The sequence below is a fragment of the Pseudorca crassidens genome, chromosome 15 (assembly GCF_039906515.1).
Source record: "Pseudorca crassidens isolate mPseCra1 chromosome 15, mPseCra1.hap1, whole genome shotgun sequence".
Classification (NCBI taxonomy): domain Eukaryota; kingdom Metazoa; phylum Chordata; class Mammalia; order Artiodactyla; family Delphinidae; genus Pseudorca; species Pseudorca crassidens.
This window is the reverse complement of record NC_090310.1, coordinates 77010392-77023555: the sequence shown is the minus strand read 5'-3', so window position 1 is coordinate 77023555 and position 13164 is coordinate 77010392. Positions and strand designations below refer to the sequence as shown.

Below are 13164 nucleotides of genomic sequence, written 5' to 3'. Positions count from 1 at the left end.
GGACCTACTTTCTTTCTGTTAACAATTTCCTGGCTCTTCCCCTCCCCATTTTATTGAGATATAATTTTTTAAAATAAATGTATTCATTCATTTATTTTTGGCTGTGTTGGGTCTTCGTTGCTGCGCGCGGGCTTTCTCTAGTTGCGGCGAGCGGGGGCTACTCTTCCTTGCGGTGCGCAGGCTTCTCATTGCTGTGGCTTCTCTTGTTGCGGAGCACAGGCTCTAGGCATGCGGGCTCAGTAGTTGTGGCTCGCGGGCTCTAGAGTGCAGCCTCAGCAGTTGTGGCGCACGGGCTTAGTTGCTCCGTGGCATGCGGGTCTTCCTGGACCAGGGCTCAAACCCGTGTCCCCTGCATTAGCAGGCGGATTCTTAACCACTGCGCCACCAGGGAAGTCCTTGAGATACAACTGACATATCTTTCAGCATCCCTTTATTGCCAGAATTCTTTCATCCTTTTGTATCATGCTAGTTAAGTACATGGATTTGAGCCAGACTACCGAGGTTAAGACCCCAATGCCATCTGTGTGACACTGGGCAAGTTACTTATAACTTGGTTGCCTAATCTCTAACATCCGGGTAATAATGTTATTTTGCCTCAGGGTGGTAGTGAGGATCAAAGAGCCAATATACATGAAGCCCACAGAAGGGCACCGGGGAAGCAGCGCCCAACAGTGTTAGCCGTTATGACCCTTGGCCGTGGCCGGTGGGAGTGTGTTCTTGGCGCCCTCCCATTGTCCCCAGTCCTCTGTTTTCCCAGGTGCGCTACTTTAGAGCTGGGCAAGCCTTTGGACCTTGGCCACTGTGCCTTAGAGGACTCCACGCTGGCCCTCCTCCAGCCACTCCCTGCCCACAGGCCAGGGGTCCACAGGCCAAGTGGGTTCCCTTCCGTGCTCACCCGAACCTGTGCCACCCCCTTTCAGACCACATTCCAGTCGTGCAGGACCCGGGAAGTCCCCACCCTCAGGCCCTGAGCTCTCTTCCAGGGTCTCTGGAAATCTCTTGCCTGGGTTACTTCTGAGAGCAAATACACATCTGGCGTGAGCGCCTCTAAGCTGGAAGTGTGACTGGGAGGCAGCGTGTTCGCAGCTGTTTTTTTAAAAAAATAAATTTATTTATTTTTGGTTGCGTTGGGTCTTCGTTACTGCACACGGGCTTTCTCTAGTTGCGGCGAGCGGGGGCTACTCCTCCTTGCGGAGCACGGGCTCTAGGCGCACGGGCCTAGCTGCTCCGCGGCATGTAGGATCTTCCCGGACCAGGGCTCGAACCTGTGTCCCCTGCACTGGCAGGAGGATTCTTAACCACTGTGCCACCAGGGAAGCCCCTGCAGCGGGTTTGGACAGAGCTGGATATCCACACACACATTCAAAGCCCTGTGGTGCAAGTTGAGGCTTGAGGCGGGAGGAGAAAGGGTGCAGGACAAAGGCCAATTCTCCCCCCACTGCTCTGTTCTGGCATGGGGAACTCTGGGGAGCCTGAGAATTCAACTTTTGAACCTGGACTTGCAGGTATTACAAAGGTATTTATCAAGGAAGGAGGTTAGGGTCTGTTTTATTCGAAAGCTTATAGCTTGACATATAACTTTGAAATATGTAGACTTAACTGCATGAGCCCACGGTTGTATTTCTGCCCCACAGCCAGCAGATGTCAGTAGTGGGCTGTGCTCTCTGCCCTCTGGAGCCAGTGCCACAATGATCTATCAATACGTCCATCCGTCTGCTCTCCAGCACATTAAATAGCCCTTCCCTTGTGTGAGATCCCTCCTTAGGGAGGGACTGAAGGGAGCATCAATGATGCAGTGGAGGGAATTCCCTGGGAGTCCAGTAGATAGGACTCTGAGCTTTCACTGCCAAGGGCCCGGGGTTTGATCTCTGGTCAGGGAACTAGGATCCCGCAAGCCACATGGCCCCCCGCCACCTCCCCAAAAAAAGGTGTAGTGGAGGAGAGGCATGCGGACAGGAGGTGACGGCTCTCACAAGCACTGATAAGTGGTGTGCAGCAGTGGTTAAGAGGCAGGCTCTAGAGCCAGACTGCAGGGCGTCAAATCTAGCTGTGTGGCCTTAGGCAAGTTCCTTGAACTCTCTGAGCCCCATGTTAAAAAATGGGGTGTGATGGGAATTCCCTGGCGGCCCAGTGGTTTGATCCCTGGTTGGGGAACTAAGATCCCACAAGCTGCATAGCCAAAAAAAAAAAAAAAAGGGGGTGTGATGATGGTAGCTATCTTATGTCCTTATGGAGTGGTTGTGGTTGTGAGGATTAAAGGGGATAATATATGCAGAACAAATGCCTCGCACATTAAAAATCCAGTAAATGATCACTGCTCTGGTGCTATCACAGAAATGGAAAAAAAAAAAAGGCTGAACAATGGCTGAAATGGCAAAGAGCATATCAAATGATCAACAGGGAAGACTAACAGAAGAAATGAAGTTCTCTTTCTCACCTCCTTTGGTGGAGAGGAAGGGGGAAGTGAGGCCGGCAAGAATCCAGGGAGTGTGGAGTTTCAAACCAGAGCCCTTTGGGCACCTTTGGAGTTGAGGACTGAGCATCTTCCTGAATGCTCTCAGGGGAAGCAGGTACCTAGTGCTAATTTCCACCATGGCAGGTATAGAGGGCAAGTGGGGTCTTTGGGTGGCAGCTTCCTCTTCAAGCTGAGCAAGGCAAATGGAGAGTGGAATTGCCAGCAACTCAAGAAAGCACAGGAAATTACCAAATTCCTCTGGGTTTGTGAACTGTCCCATGATCACCCTAGAATTTCCACTTAAAAAAAAAAAATCCCGGGGCTTCCCTGGTGGTGCAGTGGTTAATCTGCCTACCAATGCAGGGGACACGGGTTCAAGCCCTGGTCTGGGAAGATCCCACATGCCGTGGAGCCACTAAGCCCGTGCGCCACATCTACTGAGCCTGCACTCTAGAGCCCGTGAGCCACAACTACTGAGCCCGTGTGCCACAACTACTGAAGCCTGTGCACCTAGAGCCCATGCCCCGCAACAAGCCACTGCAATGAGAAGCCCACGCACCACAACGAAGAGTAGCCCCCACTCACCGCAACTAGAGAAAGCCCGCGCGCAGCAATGAAGACCCAACACAGCCAAAAATAAATAAATTAAATTAAAAATAAATAAAAGAACTAAAAAAACATTTTGAAAATCCCTACATTCTTTCACCAAAAATTCACTGAATTTTATACCTGGTACTGTGTTCTGGTTGGTGAGACCGTCATAAACAAAACAACCCTGGTTCCTGTCCCCACTCCATTCCCCCATTTCAGTGGAGGGAGACATATCAAACAGATCATTACAGATGGTGGTGAGCTCTGAGGAGGACACCAAGAAGGCACAAGGAGTTAGTGTTTCGGTTGAACCCAGGAGGAGGAACTAGCCATGAAGCAATCTAGAGAAAGCGCCTTCCAGGCAGAGGAACAGCAGGGGCAAAGGCCCTGAGGCAGGAGCAAGTGTGGGACTCTAAAGAAGTCACGAATTCGTGCCTTTTTTAAAAAAATTGGAGTATAGTTGATTTACAATGTTGTTAGTTTCAGGTGTACAGCAAAGTGATTCAGATATCTATATCTATAAATATCTATATCTATATAAATATCTTTTTCACGTTCTTTTCCATTATCGGTTATTACAAGATCTTGAATGTAGTCCCCTGTGTTATACAGTAGGTCCTTATTGTTTATCTGTTTTACATATAGTAGTGTATATCTGTTAATCCCAAACTCCTAAATTATCCCTCCCTCCCCACCTTTCCCCTTTGATAACTGTAAGTTTGTTTTCTATGTCTGTGAGTCTATTTCTCTATTGTAAATAAGTTCATTTGTATAATTTTTTTTAGATTCCACATATAAGCGATATTATATGATATTTGCCTTTTTCTGTGTGACTTACTTCACTTGGTATGATAATCTCTAGGTTCATCCATGTTGCTGCAAATGGCATTATTTCATTCCTTTTTATGGCTAATATTCCTATATATATATATATATATATATATATACACACACACACACACACACACACACACACACCCGTCTTCTTTATCCATTCATCTGTTGATAGACACTTAGGTTGCTTTCATGTCTTGGCTATTGTAAATAGGGCTGCTGTGAACATTGGGGGTGCATGTATCTTTTTGAATTAGAGGTTTTGTCTTTTCTGGATATATGCCCAGGAGTGGGATTGCTGGATCACATGGTAACTCTGTCTTAAGTTTTTTAAGGAACCCCCATACTGTTCTCCATAGTGGCTGCACCAATTTACATTCCTACCAACAACATAAGAGGGTTCCCTTTTCTCCACACCCTCTTCAGCATTTACAAATTGGTGACGTTTAAGGTGTGTATTAAAGTGGAAAAATGAAGGCACAAACCACAAGCGCTTACTGGCCCAACCTCGGCATCTGCTCGCTTCCTCTTACATCTTCTCTGCCAGTCACCGTTCCTTTCCTCGACTTCTGAATGTCTGTGCTAGTCTGGAAAGGCTCTGAGGGTATAGCCCTACCAAGGTAGTGTAAGAAATCTGATAATGATTGTTTCTAACTCAGGTGTTTGTAATATCCAAGCAGTTAAACTTACAAACGGAGGCCTTGGAACATCAGCTCCTCAGAGACCAGGACTGTGTTCTGCTGGACGCCCTGCTGGGTTTCCCATCTCATCCACCACATCAACCGGCGCAGTGAGATGCAGTGTGGTTGGTCTGTGTGTACTCTGAAGACAGAGTCTGGGTCAGAATCCCAGCTCTGCCACTTCCCAACGGTGTGATTCCCCGCCTCGGTGGGCCACTTGGGCCTCAGTGTCTTCATCTAATGCCGCGACCTTCATCATATGGTTGTGGTGAGGTTTAAAGGACTTCCTGTAGGCAAAGCACTTAGTAAGGTGTCTGGAGTGCTGTAAACATCAATAAATGTTAATGATGTTGGGATTTCCCTGGTGGCGCAGTGGTTAAGAATCCACCCGCCAATGCAGGGGACACGGGTTCGAGCCCTGGTCCAGGAAGATCCCACATGCCGCGGAGCAACTAAGCCCGTGCGCCACAGCTACTGAGCCTGCGCTCTAGAGCCCGTGAGCCACAACTACTGAACCTGCGTGCCACAGCTACTGAAGCCTGTGTACCTAGAGCCCATGCTCCGCAACAAGAGAAATCACTGCAATGAGAAGCCTGTGCACCGCAACGAAGAGTAGCCCCCGCTCGCCGCAACTAGAGAAAGCCCGCGCGCAGCAACAGAGACCCAACGACCCAACGCAGCCAAAAATAAGTAAATAAATTAAAAAATGATGTTAATTAACATCATTAATGTTAATGAATGAATGACATTGATAGCCTGCTCAGTGCTAATACCCCGAAAGGGCAGAAAGTTAGCACAAATCCTTCTACACAAAGAGTTCTTCCTTTTTGGATTTCCTTCTCATTTAGGTCCCCACAGAGCACTGAGTAGAGTTCCTGTGCTATACAATAGGTTCTCATTAGTTATCTATTTTATATATAGTATCAATAGTGTATATATGTAAATTCCAATCTCCCAGTTCATCCCACCACCCCACTTTCCCCCTCGGTATCCATATGTTTGTTCTCTACATCTGTGTCTCTATTTCTGCTTTGTAAATAAGATTGTCTATGCCAATTTTTTCAGATTCCACATATATGCATTAATATACGATATTTGTTTTTCTCTTTCTGACTTACTTCATTCTGTATATGACAGTCTCTAGGTCCATCCATGTCTCTACAAATGACCCAATTTCGTTCCTTTTTATGGCTGAGTAATATTCTATTGTATATATGTACCACATCTTCTTTATCCATTCCTCTGTCGATGGGCATTTAGGTTGCTTCCACATCCTGGCTACTGTAAATAGCTGCTGCAATGAACACTGGGGTGCATGTGTCTTTTTGAATTATGGTTTTCTCTGGGTATATGCCCAGTAGTGGGATTGTAGGTATAGCTGATTCACTTTGCTGTACAGTATAAACATAATATTGTGAAGCAACTATACTCCAAAAAAAAAAAAAAAGATATGAAAAAAACAGAACAAAAGAATTCTTCCTTCCAGCTTCCATGATCTGACCACTGGCCTCTCCTACAGCATGGTGCTTGGCTCTTCTCAGAAACCCATGCACTCTGGAGAAGGAAATCAATATGCCATTATTTAAGCTCAAATTCACTCAAGTTAAGGAGTTTATTAGAACATATGGGTATTTCTTGGACATAAATCAAGATAAATTCTTAAGGCAAATCTGAACTAGGTTAAAGGAGACAAGGCTATACAAGCTTCATGTAAAGACTGGGAGTCTCTGGGAAAGATGAAAATTGACTATTATATAAAATTATCCTCCGAGGCTCAATCGTCAGTTGAGTACCAGATAAGGTTGGCTTGTGTCTAGAAATAGGCATTTTAAAAAATACTGAAATCATTTTTGCCGGAAGCCTTGGGGAGTTCCCGTCCCTGTCCCTCCTCCTCTCGCTGTGGGCATGCAGCTGCATCTACTGAGCTGGACGCTCCTAAGATGTGATACAAATCACTAACCCAAGGACAACTTAGATTTCTTAAACAGGACAACAGGCATGTTACACAGGTTTGCAAAAATTCCGGGGAACCACTCTGGTCCTCTGAAAAAGGAAACGTACTTTTGCCTAAAATGTGTTCCAGTCTGTTGGCAGGGTACAAATGCAGAATAATGCTAAAATTACCTTTCAAAATGCTTAGGGGGGGTGGGATGAATTGGGAGATTGGGACTGACACACATACACTACTACTATGCATAAAACAGATAACTAATGAGAACCTACTGTATAGCACAGGAAATTCTACTCAATGCTCTGTGGTAACCTAAATGGGAAGGAAATCTAAAAAAGAGTGGATATATGTGTACATATGACCGATTCACTTTGCTGTACGGTAGAAACTAACAGAACATTGTAAAGCAACTATACTCCAATAAAAATTAATTTAAAAAAAAGCTTAAATAAGTAGCACTTGAAGTAAGGTGGAGCTGGCCCTTCCCTAACCAGTGACCTCAGCATGCCCTCCGTAGGGTCGAGCAGAGGAGACTTTTTTTTTTAACAGGAAGGCCAAAGAAAGCTGAAAGTATCTGCCACAAAGGGACTTTTAGGTCCTGTAACACATGCTGAAGGAGCCCTGTTACTCAGAAGAAAGAAGTCACTTTAGTTCAGGGTGTTTCAACCTTGGCACTACTGACATTGGGGCTGGGTTATTCCTTGTGGGGCGGGGGGTCGGGCTGTTTGTTAGCCTCTACTCACTAGATGCCAGTAGCACAGCCACTCCCACCCCATTGTGACAACCAAACATGTCTTCAGACCTTGCCAAGTGTCCCCCGTGTTCCCTGGGGGCAGAACTGAAAACCACTGGTTGGCAGCAGGTTGAAAACCACTGCTCTAGATAAAACTCAGGCACTATCTGCTCTGAAGAGATAAAGACACTTCAGAAAACTTTTCCAAAAGAAAGCACTGTCCCTTTGTTCTTCCCTGGAAGCACCTGAAATGTGGCACCAGAGAGAGATGTTTTATACCAGTGAATTAATAAAGACAACCATGTATTAGTCAATTTCACCAGTGGATTTTTTTTTTTTTTTTCTGGCCGTGCCGCGTGGCACATGGGATCTTAGTTCCCCTACTAGGGATCGAACGCATGCCCCCTGCAGTGGAAGCGTGGAGTCCTAAACACTGGATCGCCAGGGAATTCCCAGCAGTGGATTATTTTAAATATAATCATGATTTACAACTTTACATATTTCAGAAGGAGTGGATTCTGCGCTTGGAGGCAGGAAAGGCAAGGTTAGAGCTCACTGTCTTCCTAGGCCAGCTCCCCGTGTGAACCTCAGAATCGTGTCCGGCTCAGTGCCCACTTGGCTTACCTGTGAGTCTTCCTCTGCGATCTCGCCTTCAGTGCCAGCGGAAGGAGATGTCTGTCTTTCTTGGGAACTAACCCACTGGTCAAACTAATTAATGACATAAATAAGAGTCTTCTCATGACCTCATAACTGGATATTCTTCCCTTTCACAGGGGGGAGGACAGTGAATGAAGGGAATTTTACTTAAAAAAATTAAAACGCACAATTAATATTCTCCCATTAATAATTATAATAGTTAAACATAAAGACCAAATTTGACCACCAATACCTGCCACAAGAACAAACTAACCCAAAACTTGATATACATTATTAAGTTTGATATAAATAATGGCTTGATATACATTAATTACTACATTAAAAGCAGCTTTACTTTTTAAAACTTTATTGATTTACCACCTGATTAAAGCATGGGATATTTATTTTAACAGTATTATACATAATATTTTTACATAGAAAACTTTACATAGCATTTCGTATTATATAATTCTGCTTATTCTTTCAAAAATGTATACATCCATTGGGCAAGGAATGCTTTTCATTAAATTACCAATATTAAATGCACTTAATCATCGTGTATAGATTAAACAAAAGAAGCTATTAACTAACTTTTAGGCATTTTTAAGGAGGTAAAACATACATTTGCACATAAAGAAATATTTGATGCAAATATGCAGATAAAATTTTTTAAAAATTAGAACACTGAGAAAAACTACACTTTTGATGAGTGTCTTTTTTTGAGAGCAAGGATTTCCATATATAGTCATTCTTTTAAATATTCAGCTTTGGTTTCTTTGTTTCCCAAACTACAAAGCTGCCAATAGCAAAATTCCAAGATTTCATATGAGTTCAAGCTATATCTACTTTAACACAAATACTAAAACAGAATTCAGAAAATGCAGTATTAAGGATCCAGCTTCTATTTAAACCAATACCCATTTGCATCATAACAACAAACGTCTGAATGAGATGGCCATACTTGCATTTGTCAGCAGGTTCCTTTAATAACTATAAAGACTACTAAATGTATAGCCATAATCACAAAAGACTGACGAGAAAGTTTAGGGTTTTTTTTTTTTTTTTTTGCATTTTGTACAAAAGTCACCTCTCAGAGGAAAATGTTGTTTCCAGATATTATTATACAATTTCCACTATGTGTGTTCTTTGCTTGTATGTGAGGAGTAACAGGGAAAAGGTGTATTTGAGGTGTAAAGATGCATATTAGAAATAAAATTTCCCATCCACCGTTTGTTGTTAAGATGCCAAAGCTGGTGATCTCCCTAAAGGACAACAAAGAAAAACAAAACTGCTCAAAGCAGCAGTGCTGTAACAAACGAAAACTTCTCCAGAGACTCAGCACAAAAAATCAACACTTAAAGCATGCTGAGAAAGAAATAAGGCCTTGGAAATGTGTCGCTCTTCTCCATAACCCTGTGAATGAATGGCCCCTGGCCCAGTGCTGCAGGGTCACCACACCCCTTTCACTGGCGTGTGAGTGGCACAAGCCACGTTCACCGTGAGCTAGAATAGATTCATCACAAAAGAGAACTTAGGTTGAATGACTTACTACTGAAGTAAGGGATTTCCTCTGTACCGACAAGAAAAATCACCCTAAATGGTTTTACATCCAGTCTCTAAAAGGTCTATGCTGGTACAATTCAAATGCCTTATTCAGAATATAGAATCTTTTAAAAAACACAGCTGAAAAGAAGTTCAAACCTGAATGTTTCGGGAAGTGACAAAACGTGCTTACACATTTCCTACTCTGCGAGAGGGGGCAAAAATGAAAGAGAAGGCAGGAACACACGGGCGAAGTCTTGCAGTCACATTCGGTGAAGAAAACGTCACATGAGAACCTCAAAAGGAAAGGAAAAATCTCCACCTAGGGACGCAGCTGGACAGAAAATGTAAGTATGAACAAACCCGCATGCTCCACATTTATACCTTTAGTGCAAATGTCAATGGAGACGGCTGACTTGCGGAGGCTGTGACCACCACAGTACCAGCGAGGACGTCTCAGCGTGTGGGGTCCATGCTTCAGGGTAAAGATGTAACGGATTCCAGGACCAGGATGTCAAACGTGCTAACCTTTTCCATTCACAGTAAAATATTTAGCAGGTCCTTTCCTGCTAAATTCCGTAGCCCCTCTTCTCTCATGTATGTAAATAATGTAAAAACCTAAACCTGCTCTTTTTTTTCTTTGGTAGAGAAATTAAAACACTTTTGAGGAAAGAAGAAAGTAGACAGAGTACTACAGTTGGCCAAAACCAAACATCGCTCAAGGCCGTTAGAACACAAAAAATGTAAGAAATCGGTCTCTTAGTAAACAAAAGCACCAGAAATCCTTCTCTCTAAAGAAAAACTATCCGATTGTTTAGATAGGTTCCCAACTTACTAACTTCTAAGGCACCAGAGTTGACATCAATACAACCCAATTTACAGGACTACAGGGCGTAGGGAGCAGTCTCCACGCGTTAATAACTCGGCAACGCTTCTAACGCTGAGTGCTGCTCTCGGTGAGCAGGGGATGAGAGGCCAGAGATGAAGCCTGTGTTCTTTCTCACTGACTCAGAATAAAATTCAGCTCCCAAATCTACTGCTTGCAGGCTTCGGGCGGTATTCCTAGACCGCCAGCTTTTACACAAGCTGCACCAGAATTCAGTTCTCCTGCAGCTGGGAGTATTGCACCGTCATTAACGTGATAGGGACCCCAGAATCTAACCCTTCCAAAGAATTCAGCTCCTTGGTTCAAATTAATGGAAGCACTGAACACAGGCCATCTCCTGCCAAGGTCATGGTCAGCTGCGCTGGCCCACAACAGCACAGGTCTGCTTGGGTTCAACCCATGACACGTGGCTGGGGGAGGCTCACAGGAGCCACCCTTCTCACGCAGAGCCCCCAGCCCCTCTCTCTGGAGGGACCTTGCGTGGGGACTGTGCCCAAGCAGGGACACTAGTCCCTGGTACACTCACTATCCCGAGGTACAAAGGAAAGGGTTACTCAGGTATAAATTAATTCTCTTAAATTACTACTTCACTTTGTTACTGCTTCATATATTAGATGGACAATGTATTCTGGAAATTTTAATACCCCTCCACAAATACTTACTTCATTGAAGACTAATCATCTTCATTCAATTGTTGACTTTTTCCTATAGACTTTTTCTCCCCCAGTTACTAAAACAGGGAGAGCCAGGAGGCACTACATTTGTTTTTTAAAACTTGCAAGCTCTTAATTCTAACTTAATTACTAAACTCTGCCTTCAATCAAATCCTCAGTAATATCTTTTTTGTCAAATGCTTTAAAAATCACCCAGACGTTAACAAACGAAACAGAAAAAACCAAAAAACCCAACCCTTTTCCCCCTACCTTTCCCCAAACTAATATAACTACAGTTGACTCACAACTGACAAAAACACTCAAACTTCTCTAGCACACTCAAACAACAAAACATCCCAGCATATTTTAGGTGGCACTTAGCCGTTACAAGAAATTTTATTAACATACTCTCTAATAATCACGAACCTATACAGCTATGCTCAGTATCTTCAAGGAGAGCGACTTCCTCTGACAGAACATCTACAGCCAATCGTGGGACTTTGCTTGAGAATGACGGCAAGTGCAATGACAGATGTGACAGGCAGTTCAACTGGTAAAGTGGAATGACAGAGATGAGACAGACTCCCCACCTACTGTGTTAACTGGGTGCGCAACTGTTTAGGGAAACACCACAACGCCTCAGTCGGGGACTCTGATGGAACCATCTTTATCCAGGCCACGCTGAGCTCCAGGATGCCGACTTTCTACGGTCTGACCCTTCCCGAGATGTGCCAGGCAGAGGCGGCGAGGTGACAGTGCTGCAGAGCTGCAGCAGTGGCCCGGAGGGGCCAGGGCTACCATACTGGTGATGGGGTCCCTGGTACCTGGGATGGCTCTTCTGGAATCCATATCTTATACACAACACCTATCCTTAGGAAGAACTTCCGCAGAACTGCTCGGAGCTCAGGAATCAGGTCAAACTGCATAATTTCACACAAGTAGGGGTAGTACATTGAAGCATGTGCTTTAAACTTGAGGTGGGAGAAACAGAGAGAGAGAAAATTAGACATGGAACTATTTTTTGGCACTAGTTTTTCAAAAGTATTCATCTCACCCTGGAACTTCTTGCAAATAATATTGGTGTTTTTTCTGGTTATTAGAAAGTAAGTGCAAAAAGTTTGTAAATTAAAACTTCTTTTAATTATATTTAACTCCTAACACAAACTATTTGGGGACAACCTTGCTACCAAAGTCAACTTTCATTTTAGTAAATCAAGTCTCCAGTTCTAAACCAGTGTTTCACAATCTCAACCCTCCCTTCCAACAAAGCCACACTGAAAATCACGGTAGCTGTTTAACAGCAACCTGCCTGGCTTCAACTTCAGCCTTTCTCCGCTGAGGCTCTTTGAGAGAAAAAGCCCCAATAACCCCAGGCGCCCATTGTTTGTAATTAATTAACTTCTCTCTGATGCATCTAGAATGGTGCTAGTTACGTAACCATCCTTGGAAGAATGAGGAAAGTAGTTACTTCAAAGTCTCAATGAAAAGCCAACCCAAATCCCTGTGAAGACATTACTTGTTTATACCTTTTCATCGTTTATTTTGAGGGTTTTTGTTAGAAGTAACAACAGGAGACTTGTCCACGCCTCCCGATGGCTTTCAGAGTTCACCGTGATGAAATAGGCCAGCGCCTCGCTGCACACACTAGAAGAATCAGAGGGGGGTTGCGGGGGGCGATGTCAAATAAAAGAGGAACATCTCACATTTCACTAGAGTGAAGAACTCTTTATTCTTTTATTATTCATTTATTTTTTAAAAATCTTTTGGCGGCGCTGTGCAGCATGTGGGATCTTAGTTCCCCAACCAGGGACTGATCCCATGGCCCATGCTGGAAGCATGGAGTCTTAACCACTGGACCGTCAGGGAAGTCCCAAGCACTCTTCATTCTTGCAATGAGTATTTAGTGAACACCTGCTCTGGCTGTGCCATCTTGAACAAATCCTGAGCCTCAGTTTGCTCAGCTGTAAAATGGGAATAAATAACTGTACCAAACTCAAGGGGCTGCTGTGAAGATGAAATGAAGCAAGTACATTAAACGTTAGTCCAGTGCAGGCCTGGCACGTGGCTCAATCAGGGTTTGCAGCACAATCAGCACAAGAGCCTGTTACCCACAGTTAACCATGAACTGTCTTTCTTTTCCCACATCGCACACAACGGCTATTTTTAAAACATGTTGTGCTAAAAACATTTATGTATCTCCTTT

General features: G+C 44.0%; 1 protein-coding gene across 1 annotated transcript in view; it reads right to left on the bottom strand.

The window, feature by feature from the left end:
• Window positions 1–8230: 8230 nt before the first annotated feature.
• The window catches only part of ARFGEF2 (ADP ribosylation factor guanine nucleotide exchange factor 2), a 99353-nt gene continuing 94419 nt past the window's right edge, over window positions 8231–13164 (bottom strand). The window contains exons 38-39 of the mRNA XM_067708380.1: window positions 12488–12605; window positions 8231–11932 (exon numbers count right to left, since the gene is read on the bottom strand). Coding sequence (XP_067564481.1) covers window positions 11756–11932; window positions 12488–12605 — 295 coding nt within the window. The 3' untranslated portion in view covers window positions 8231–11755. The remainder of the gene's footprint in view (window positions 11933–12487; window positions 12606–13164) is intronic.